Source organism: Arachis ipaensis, chromosome B5, assembly GCF_059453495.1.
Source record: "Arachis ipaensis isolate K30076 ecotype BB chromosome B5, ASM5945349v1, whole genome shotgun sequence".
NCBI classification, from domain to species: Eukaryota; Viridiplantae; Streptophyta; class Magnoliopsida; order Fabales; family Fabaceae; genus Arachis; species Arachis ipaensis.
The window spans coordinates 9637832-9650331 of record NC_142440.1 but is presented as its reverse complement, the minus strand read 5'-3'; the positions used below and the strand labels follow the sequence as shown (position 1 = coordinate 9650331).

The window sequence follows — 12500 nt, the reverse complement described above, 5'->3', positions numbered from 1 at the left end:
TGAACCTTGTTATTGATATAATCATATGATAAATTTTATTTTAAAAAAATTATATATATTTATGAGTGTGACATATTTTTTTATATAAACAATTTTAGAAAAAATTTAATAGTTAATCTATTACTTTTTTGGTTTTAATCCAATCTAAATGTTTTTTATTGTTTTTGGAAAGAAAATCTTTTAAGAGATTTAATAATGTGATAAAGAACACTGAATAAGTTATACATAAACCAATTAAAATGTAATATAAAAATATCTTTAATAAAAGATAAAATAGGCATCTTTATTTGAGTTGTCCCCTTAAATTAATCCCTTACATTTGGACTTAATCCTGTTTTAATTCTTAAAATTAAAGTGTCTTATTTAAAATCTAAAAAAAAATCATTTAACTTTAATATAGTTCTACCGTGAGTTCAAGATTGATATTAAATAATTAATAGAATATCTTACGTTACAACAGTATAAGAACAATGTCGATAATTTGAAAAAGATGTACAAGCTCGAGAGGTATAAAATTAGCAACGGATGCATCTCCGCGAGCCGCTAACCTTAACTCAAATACATGGATAACATACCCGCTTTCCGTGAAAAAGTTCGCCGGCGATAACGAGGACAAGGCCATTGTCATCTCTATCACGGAATTTTACTCGGCTATCGAAGAGGTTGGTTATGAGTATTCTAGATTTAAAAACTAAGCTTCGTTGATTATTTAACTTTGACGTCAACATTGAAGTTAAATAAAACTTTTTTTTGGATTCAAATAGAATATTTTAAATTTTAAAGACCAAAACATGATTAGGCTCAAACATAACGGACCAACTTTACTTTAAAAAAACTTTTTGAAAATTGTAATATTTATATTTGGTAAATTAAATTAAAAATTATTTTTAATAAGTATGAACAACAATAAGTATTTAGTAAAATAACTTTTAAAATTTAAAAATTAAAAATACTATAATAGATATTAATATAAGTATCAAATTTAGATGTTAATTAATAAATAAGATTATATTAGATTTTTTAATTTTGATAAGTACAAGTCAAACTTTTAATTTTTTTTTTATTTTTAAAGATTACAAATATAAGTACATAAATTTTTATAAGAAAAAATTTTAAAAGCTAACACTTTTATTAAAATTTAGCTAGCATTTAACCATAAAAAAATATATAATTTTATATTATTAAATATAATTTTATGCTGTTAAAAATATTAATAATAATTAATTAATGACTACAAATTATAAAATGTACTGATCTTCTAACACTACTATGTTCTTAATTTATCAAACACAAAACAAAGTTGCTGTACTTCAAAAAACTTTTCCAAACAAACAAAGTCAGAGTATATACTTAACCATATTCAATCATGATGTTAATTCAAGAAAATTCAGCGATGGAATCAGATTATGCAGCATCGACGAGTCGTTAATTTATGGCACCATCAACAGGAAACGTTCAGCAACGTATTTAATTAACAGCCAGGTTGTATATGTAGTTATGTACAGCCAAATACTACTACTTGGGCTTAGGCCCACTTGCTACAATATCCAGCCAGCTACATCGTACACCCATTCATGCTGATGTTGCCAGTACGATTTTCTGTATGAAAAAATGGAGCTAGTATTATTTATTTAAACACTACATCTTATATGTTATATCATTCATTTTATACAAAATTCACAATACAAGATAAATAGATGGTATAAGATGTTCAGACAAAAGAGTTTAAAAGGATCAAATCAACAAATGTGAAGAATTAAGTAACTAATTAATAATTAATTTAATATGGACTGCATCAATTACATGGGCATGGAAACATATACAGAAAGAAATGGAATAGAGCCAAAGAGAAGCGCGGGCGTTAATTAACGCCGTTGAACAGAGTTGGTGGTGGCGGCGGCGAGTGCAGAACCCGCTTTAACGGCGAGATCACAGAGGAGAGGCAGAGTTAACGGCTCACGAGATTTGGAGGCGGGAACGAGGAAGTAGATTCGGCCAGGGAGAAGGTCCTCGTCGTCGGGAACGCGTGGCATGCACGTGCCTACATGCAATGACTCTGAGTTGCAGAGGAAGCAACCAGGAGTCTCTGAAACCACGTGGCTGGCTGGGATTGGGCGGTGGTACTCCTTGATCCCTTTACCCTCCATGTCCATCACCATGATGCTTGACGGTCTCCGGAAAGATTCGAAAACTGCGTCGCGGCTTTTGCTGGCGGTTAGCGATGATGACGAAGGTGCCTTTGTTTTTGACGGTGTGGTCGGAAACTTGGAGTGAGAATGAGAAGACGCACAAGCACCCATTGGAGATGTATGATGTTTATGACTTAATGAGTTCGTAACTTCGCCACTTGCTTCTACCTTTTTATTGCGGCTTCCTTTTTAAAAAAATATTAAAAAATTATCGAAATTTATTATTTTTATTAGAAAAAATTTTATTCCCTTTTTTATGATATGCTAAAATGACATCTCTTTCTCTGTATTTTATAAGAAAAAGTATATAGAACTAAGAGGTTATCAGTCAAAAACTAAATAAAACCACATCAATTTGTATTAATAATTAATTTTAAATTTTTTAAATTCAAAATTAAAAAAATTTAAAATTAATTAAGTAAACATAATTAAAACCTATAAAAATCTTCCTCTTCTCTCTCACATTAACCTATCCACCTCCAATAATTACACATACAGATCTCTCTCTCTCACTGTCAGGCTCTCTCTGTCTCCCTGCCGCGACCCACTCCTCCGATCGCTTCCGCTTCCAGCCGAAACTGTCTCTACCAGATCGAGAACTCGTGATGATATCTCAGTAATGTCTGCACCAATAAATCCATGTGTATAACGAGCAAGAGCCAAAAGATCGACATTCTTTAAGATTGGTGACTTCCTCAAGCACGCCTTGAAGATCTGGAGACATGAACTCTCATCCGATAAAGGAATGTATATCAATTGGTCAAGACGTCCTGGCTGAAGCAATGCAGGGTCTATAATGTCAGGTATGTTTGTTGCTCCAATGATGAACAATGTTTTCTTAACAGACATTCCATCCATCTCTGTTAGTAGTTGGTTCAACACTCTATCAGCACCGCCGGAATCCCCTCTTGAACTTCCTCGCTGCAGATCCAAAATGTCAAAGCCTTAGAAAAATAATTAGTGGCAATTTGTGTGAAATATAAAAAAAATATTCATTTAATATAAAAAAAACATCCTAGTACTTAACAAAAGAAATATTCAGTTATATTTTAGCAAAAATAATTAAATATTTATAAAATTTAAAAAAAAATGAAATTCTTAAAGAAATAGAGGCATTCACATTTGCAATACAAAAAAATTCGAAAAATATATAAAAGAACATCCATTTAGTATGAAAAAGAAACATTCTGATACTTAATAGAAAAAACATCCATATATATTAACTCGTAGAAATTTTGGATTCACCCAAAGGTATTTTAGCTGGTTTTTGGCTAATACCCTTTTGGTTCCCTAGCATTGTTCATTTTATAAATATACATTCTCCTCCCTTCTAGCTTTTAAAAAACCTCCTCTTTAATCCATTTTAAAATTTGTGTTAACTAATATTAACTTTATCCATTTTTTAAAAGAAATAAATTATTTTTGAAAAAAAATACCCATTAGCAAAAATTTTATTTTTTATTATTAAATTTTGCTTACCAAAATACTTTTTAATAAATTATTTTTTTATGAATTAAATTATATTTTTACCAAAATACTTTTAAAATAATTAATAAATAAATTATTTTTTCTAAGATACCTACCCTTCAATAAATTATAATTTTATCAAATTTTTTGTTAACCATTATTTTTATATTTTACTATTAATTTTTTGATATCAATATATATTATTTTAACATTAAATAAAAAAATCTTACCACTGTTAATATGTATAACAATTAATACATATTGATATTGAAAAATAATCTTACTAAAATTTTTTATTTAATATTAAAATAATATATATAGATATAAAAAAATTAATAGTAAAATATAAAAAAATTGTTAACGAAAATTTTGGTAAACTTATAATTTAATAATTAAAAAATTATTGAAGGGTATTTTAAAAAAATAATATAATTATTAAATTTTTTTAAAAATATAATTTAATCAATAAAAGAATAATTTATTAAAGGATATTTTGGTAAGAAAAATTTAATGATAAAAAATAAAATTTTTGTTAATGGGTATTTTTTAAAAAATAATTCATTTTTTCTTAAAAATGGATAAAGTTAACATTAGTTAATACAAAAAGTTTAAAATAGATTAAAGAGAAAGTTTTTTAAAAGTTAAAAGGGAGGAGAATGTATATTTATAAAATAGAGGGGAAGGGGTGTCATTTTAGCATCTCGCAGAAGAAGGGAGTGAAATTTTCTCTTTTTATTATTATTAATTAATTATTAATATTAAAAAAAAAAGAAATACCCACATGATGATATCTTTCTATAAAAATAATATTGTGAATCTTTAGATGATTAATCAAACATATCAATTCATCTAATAGTTTGTAATATTATTTTTATGTGAAAATGTCATCATGATTCATGAGAGTATCTACCTAAAATAAAATATATTATTAAATTATTAGACTAAAAAATTAAATTAATAATTACATAATGATAAAAAAAATTTAATCATTTTTAATATTTTTTAATTTTTTATTTGTTTTGTAGTGTGGGTTGTGGATCTAGTTTGTTCTATGGTGCGTGCGTCCAAAGATTAGGTTGCAAAATGTAACTGGGTCAGGGTCTCTCATATATATTGACATAACACAAGTGCATTATGTAGTAGACTTTAGCAATTGATAATCAAATGTGAATACTATATACTTAATAGTGATATCTACATATGAGATGAGTTGTCTCTATCGTGTGCGCGCGTGCGTCCTCGCTCTGATGTGCCTTCTAGATTAATCGTTATCAATTCCACAAACAAGATTAAAAAGAGAAACGGCAGATACACCTAACATTATTATGTGTACTGTACAATGTGGATGGTTGATTTTGTTTTTCAGTATTTCAAAATGTAATCTCTCGTGTGTGTGTGCTGCTTTCACGCAGATACAGATTCAGAATACTCTAATTTATCGATCAGATTGAGAATACTATTTGTTTTGTTAGTATTACACTATGGGATTTTTTGTAGGACACTCGTTGAGGTTATTTTTATTAAAAATAAAGTTTATTTCTTTTGAATATATAGTAGTATAAAAATATAACAAATCTGCCTTGTTTAACATTATCGTCATCCAAGTTCAATAAAGTAAACTTAATACTAACAAAAATTACTCTCATTAAAAGAGCATAATTATACGCATGCGTATATTATTATTGTCTCGTCATCTTCTCCTTCTTCTTTGTATTCCTCCTCCTCCTCCTCCTTCTTCTTCTTCATGTATTTTTCTCATCGTCATTCTTTTGTTGCTGCTGTTATTATTGCATTTTTTTTCTTTTCTTCCTCCTCTTCTTGGTAATTTTGCAGCATTACATATTTTGAATTGTGTAGAACAACAAAACCAAATACACCTTAATTCACTCAGAAATAAATCGAAAATTAAATTTCGAATAAACCAAAATTACTTAATGATGACGATACACAAATAAACTCATTTCAAGACAAGCACATACTAAATGTATCTTATTTAAATCTAGAATGAATCGAAATTACTTAATGATTGTGTTCGAAAACAAGCACACAAACAAAAAATTGAATAACTAGAAATTCACTCAGAAATGAATTGAAATTACATCTAAAATGAACCAAAAATTAAATTGCGAATGAACTGAAATTACTTAATGATGACGATATATAAACAAATTCGTTTCAAAACAAACACAGACTAAGTGAACCTTATTTAAATCCAGAATTAACCAAAATTACTTAATGATTGCATTCGAAAACAAGCACAAAAACAAAATTGCATCATGAACAAAAACACATCTAAATCCAACACGTGATTTTGCAACATTATACATTTTTTCTTCTTTATTTGATTTTTTCATATTTTTTCATTTGATGCTACTGATAAGTATTGACCAATTTTTTTATTTCTTAAGTAATTTCGGTTCATTCCTTAGTTAATTGAGATTTATTTGGATCTATAAATAAATTCAATGTGTTTTTGTTAATGATTGAGTCCATTTTACTACTTGTTTAAATCTGAACTAATTTCGGTTTATTTGTATGTTAATTGATGTTCGTTTGATGGTATTGATAAGTATTGACTAAATTTTTTATTTTTTAAGTAATTTCAGTTCATTTTTTAGTTTAATTAAGGTTCATTTGGATCCAAAAATGAATTTGATATGTTTTTGTTGATGATTGAGTTTTTTTTACTGCTTGTTCAAATTTAAACTAATTTTGGTTCGTTTGTTGTTTTAATTAAGATTCATTTGATGCTGCTGATAAGTATTGATAAAATTTTTTATTTTTTAAGTAATTTTGGTTTATTTCTTAGTTTAATTGAGGTTCATTTGGGTCCAAAAATAAATTTGATGTGTTTTTATTGATGATTGAGTCTTTTTTTAGCAAAGAAGAATGAAATTATTCATTATCACTTTATTCAATTATATTAGATTTCATTCCGTTCCATTCAATTTGTCTTGAAAGTCATCCCAACCATTGGGACAAATTATTCATCGATAACATACTTGAACTATAAATGAACCAAAATATTATTATAACAACACCATTGTATAATAACAAATAAACAAAAAATTGTGCATTTTATAAACTCAAAAACTCATGCATTCTATTCAAATTCAAAATTTCAGTTCATTTTATATGTAATTTCGGTTCATTTTTTGGTGAATTAAGGTGCATTTGGTCTCATTGTTTTGCACAATTCAAAACACATAATGCTGCCAAATCACCAAAGAGAGGAGGAAAAATGAAAAAAATGCAATAATAACAGCAGCAACAAAAGAATGACAATGAAAAAAAAACACGCAAAGAAGAAGGAGGAGGAAAAAAGAAAGAGAAAGAAGAATCTGCGTGAACGAATTTAAAAAAAAAATAATAACAAGAAGAATACAAAATAAAAAACGTATACGCATATATATATAAATAACTTAATTAGACTTGATTACTAGGGCTTTTTTATATAAATAAACATTGGAAACACTTTAATTCCTGGAATAATACGCATGCTTTGAAATTTTTTCTTAAATACGCATGCTCATATCAAGACCATCGGCCACGAAATGGAGATGCCTACCATCTCACAACCGGCACCCGCGAAATGGAGGGGACAGGTGCAGGGTCCAACTCAACTCTAGCGCACACGAAATGGAGGGATAGCCATTTAGTGGCTGCCATCCACGAAATGGGAAAACCTGGGGCGGTGGTCACGAATTGGATGAAAATCACGTGTACCGCCCACGAATTGAGACCAGAATTTGGCTATATAAAGGCTCGTAGATGACCCGAAAGAAGCCATTATCTTCACTCTCCTCTCACTCTCGAAAGTTGCTCTCAATCTCTTCACCCCCTTTCTTTCTTAAAGAATTTCTGGTATTAAGATTTGTTTGCTATTTCTATGGCTTCGGAGAACGTTTACGTTTATATACCCAAACGGTGAAATTTCTCATACAGCAGAAGGTATTACATTCGTTTGCGATGATCCACTGTGGATAATGATTCCGCCACAGATATCGTTGCAAGAGTTGAAGAATCTGATTCTGATGCATACCGGCATGGTTGGAAAAAAAGAAATCAGAAAGCTGACTTACAGGATACCGGTTGCAGTGGCCAACTCGTTTTCCTATCAAAAAATGCAAATAAAATCCGATCAGCATGTGTCGATGATGTTTTCTTATCATCGCAGCATAGGAAGCATCTATTCGTTGGAGCTTTGTCTAAATCTTCAAGATATTGGTGGAAGCTCATCCAGTTCGAATAATGTGGAGGGTGTGAGAAATCGTGGGGCGGCTGATTTTGTTCTGGCTCGGGATACTAGTAGGGCCCCAAGTCCAAGCTTCAATGCGTTCGTTCCGTGGGAACAGAGTGTAGGTATTCGTGGAGCACGCCCCGCCCCTTCTACACATGTTGGGGTCGATATGGTTCTTGATGCTGCTATTGCAGATACGTCTGACGAGGATGACATTGAAGATTTCAGTGATGGTGAGGCAGAAGCCGTTCCGGAGACGCAGCCTCTGCATGGCGATGCTGTTCCGGCAACAAGGGTCGAACCGGAAGGTGGTGGTGTATCCTCATCCACACCAGCACACTACCTGTCCCTAAATCTTGGAGCAATGCATTCCAGTAACGCAGAGGACGGACCGAGCAGCTACCCTTTGTCAGGAGAGATGGAGCTCGAGATTGGGTTGAAATTTCCTAATCGGGAAACAGCGATGCTAGCAGTAAAAAACTACAACATTCGTAGGAGTGCAGAATATAAGGTGGTAGAGTCAGACCAAAGTAGGTATGTATGTCGATGCAAGCAGTTCGGGGATCAATGTCGCTGGATGGTCTCGGGTCATGCAATGCATCGGGGGTGGACAGAAACCTCCTTGTTCTCTGAGAGTACCACCTATAGTAATCCTGGCTGGAACGCAATGTATCTGCACGATCAATCCGCAGCCGGTATGCATCCGTGCGCCGGTTGGCCCATACCTCAAACCACTCGGATAGTCGAACCGGCCACCATCCGTCATCATTACGAGCCGATTGTCGATGGAAGGTATCTATATTAAGCGGAGGGTTTGGAGGTCCTTGCTTTCTCCCAAACTGTTGCAACACCCGATCAACATTTAGGATCTCAATCCACCTGAAAAATATTAGAGGCACAACGGCGGTATAGAAATCTCCATGCGGGTGGCCGAGGAATTCGGCAGGAACTCTAGACAGAATCCAGGGCTCCAAGTACGGTTGCCAAACAAACTGCAAAGAAAAGGAACCCCGTCACAACAGCCATATAAGGTGTTATTGAATACATATTAATAACTACGGGCACCAACCTCGTCGACCTGCAGATTATCCAACCGCAAACGGTGCCTAAGTAAGCGCTGCTCAGCATAGTCATTTTGTCCTTTTTTCCCTGCCCACCTGTTTGACAATGACAAACTTAATAAAAAAATCTATTTCCGACATGAAAGGATAATTGATAAAAGTCACAAAGTGTGGAGACCGATAAAATACCTCGTGGCTAAAGGAAAACTGTACGGTGTCGTGACATTCGGGGCCCAGAACGGTAATCTGTAGTATATTCACGATATGAGCAACGTGTGACACCCAGCCATACCCTCAACACTATAATCTGTTGCTAGGCACATAACACGATATAACCAACAGAGGACGGTACTACCCCAACTGTAGGTACCTATGGCATCATACTCAGCCAATAAAGGCAGATATCGAACATGGAATGTGTTGTTGGCCTTGTCTGGAAGAAGCACGCCTCCCAACAGGTAAAGTATGTAACATCGTGCATACTGCATGAGGCCATTATCATCTAAGTCAAGCGGCATCTGTTGAAGACGAGTTCTGAGCCACTTCAACTTGATGTTGTACTTCGTTGTCCCTACGTGGCCGGCAAGAACCTCACCTAGAAGTTCATGACACCATTCCCAAATATCTCTTTGGTGAAACTTACTCCATGACCTTAACGTACCGCTAACAGGATGACCATCAACAGGTAGACCTAACTGCATGGCTACATCTTCCAGGGTTATGGTACACTCACCCCAAGGGAGATGAAAAGTATGAGTCTCCGGTCGCCATTGTTCGACAAAGGCACTAATAAGTGGATTGTCGTACTCGAAGCGCTTGATCAGCGAGGCATGATAAAATCCGGTGCGTCTCAAATAAGGCTCAAACCTCTCCCGCCTAATTTCCATGGTTGGATCCTCAGCCTCTAACATGAAAACATCAACCAGCGTGCCATGAGGAGTAAGAACATGTGTGAGCTACAACATAAGAAGCCAAGAAAGACAACAGTTACGAATACTATATAAAATTTTTAAATATCGAAGAAATTAGTTATAACAATCCCTAACAACAGCAATTCGATTAATGACGTAAACTAACCTTATGGAATAAATGTGCCGCTATGTGAAGTTCGTCCAACCGGTTCAAGTTCTCCTCCACGTTCACCCCTCCCCCACTCATATTAAGTTAATTTTTTTTAAAACTCACCACCACAAACTCACCCCCTATCAGCTTTCATTTACCACTCTCACAACTTTATTTTTCTATCCCTATTCCAATTTCACCGCGCATGAAGGCTCTCCCCACCCCCCTTTTATAACACTCTTGGCTCCATTTCTAATACACCCCTGCCACCCAACACGCCAATGCATGTGAGCTTCTTGCTGCTGCCGCTTTGACCACCCAACTCGTGCCCGCCAGAAATGAAGATCCCAATTCGTGGTCGCCGCCAACTAAATGGCCCATTTCGTGGCCGGTGAGCTAGAGATGCTCCATTTCGTGTGCGCCGTCCAGGAAGTGCCTCATCTCCTTGGTGGCAGCCACGAATTCGCAGACCCTGCACCTGTCCCCTCCATTTCGCGGGCGCCGGTTGTGAGATGGTAGGCATCTCCATTTTGTGGCCGACGGTCTTGATATGAGCATGCGTATTTAAGAAAAAATTTCAAAGCATGCGTATTCCAGGAATTAAAGTGTTTCCAATGTTTATTTATATAAAAAAGCCTAACTAGTATAACTTAGATGCTGCGTATTATTAAAAATATAATTCTAAAATGCATAACATTTTGGTATTAAATATATTGCTGTAGTACGTTTTGATGTTAGTCTTCACACGCCCATCTTTTCAACGTTAAGTAAAAAGAATTCTATATTAATGATCAAATTTGTTGCCAATTAATAATTAATTATATTGAGATTTATAAAAAAAAATTACATGATTTTATATCATATCGTTTTAATAACTAAGTTCCTATATCTCTGGAATATTATATAGTGTTTTATTTGTTTATTTTTTTTTTGAAACAAAGAAGCTCAACACACTAAAGTGGAGCAGTAAAAAATATAAATAGAAAAAAGAACAAAAAGGATCAATCCCTTGTCATCTCCGGCGTTGCCATCAACAACCAAAAGGATTAGAACCAGTCCACTCATTGTAGCTCAAAAACATCCATCCTTAAATGTCCTCAACACCTGCTTCTCTGTTGCTAAAAATTATGGTATTTCGTTCCAACCAGATATTCCAGATCACTGCAAAGAATCCAGCCAGCAACATCTTCTGTTCCTCTCTACTATTATGCATGCAAGTCCAACTCTCAAACTGCCCTCTCATGGTTCTTGGAACAGCCCACGGTATATCTAAATATCTGAACCAAGCGCACCATACCTGCCACGTAAAGTCACACGATAGAAACAAATGGTGTGCAACTTCCATCTCCTTTTTACACAAGACACAAAGATTATCATGCTGATGAATAACGCCTAATCTGCTCAACCGTTCTTTAGTATTCACCCTACCAATTAGAACAAACTAACCAAAAAGCTTAATCTTGGGAGGTACCAATCCTCCCCAAATTGAACTAGTGAAATTGTAGCTCGTAATCTCTTCCGAAAGAGTCTCTGATTGCAGCACCTGCATAAAAGAGTTAGTAGAAAAAATATCTTTATTATCAAATTTCCACACAATATTATCCTCTCTACCAGCTGATAGTTTCACCGACCTTAATCTCTTATGAAGTTGATGAACCAATTCCAACTCCCATTGGAACAACTCTCTCCTCCACTGAAAATTCCAAATCTATTCTATCTCATCCCAGAACTCACAGTCCCCTATCACAGATCCTTGTTGGTTTGAAATAAAAAAGAGTCTTGAAAAAGTCAATTTCAGAGGACCACCTTGCACCCAGTTGTCTGCCCAAAATAGAGTTTATCTTCCATTCTCTGCTTCCATCGCCAAGCCATTAAACAGTTTATTTATAACTCATCATAAGTTCTTATAGCTCATCATGAGTGCCTCTTCTAGTCTTTTGTCTTTTTCTTTTTTTTATTAAATTATTTTGCACATAATAATATATCTTTGCTTTTTATTGAAATTTTTTTTATCAAACAATTGATATTTTTATTCCTCTATGTAATGATTGTTTTTAATTAAATTTGATTTTTTTTTTCATTTGGTCTTGTAGTGCAATTATTCTGTCGAATTCTATAATTTCACTAAATTTTCACTTAAATCTTTATATCATATCAGATTTTATAATTAAATTCCTACTATAACAAAAACATTGAAATTAATGAAATATTATGTTAAACTATACCTAATATTTAATTAAGTGTTAGACATATTCGTTTATTTAACAGAATATTCTATTAATTCTAACGTTTTTGTTATGATAAAAACTTAATTATAAAATTTGATATAATTAAAAACTCAATAAAAAAAATATAGAGATCTAATAATTAAAAATTCAATAAAACTAAAAATACGAACAAAATAATTAAAATTTTAATTTATAATACATTATATCCATGGAATTCTATATCAAAGTGACACATCTAGGACATTGAAGATGC

At 33.0% G+C, this 12500-nt stretch overlaps 1 protein-coding gene across 1 annotated transcript; it reads right to left on the bottom strand.

The window, feature by feature from the left end:
* Window positions 1-1865: 1865 nt before the first annotated feature.
* Window positions 1866-2300, bottom strand: LOC148563340 (uncharacterized). The gene has a single exon (XM_088486746.1). The coding sequence runs from the start codon at window positions 2298-2300 to the stop codon at window positions 1866-1868; it is 435 nt and encodes a 144-aa protein (XP_088342872.1).
* Between the last annotated feature and the right edge of the window lie 10200 nt (window positions 2301-12500).

What these genes read in the sequence shown, in the direction of transcription:
- LOC148563340 (XM_088486746.1), bottom strand. Translation starts at nt 2,300, where the DNA reads ATGGGTGCTTGTGCGTCTTCTCATTCTCACTCCAAGTTTCCGACCACA.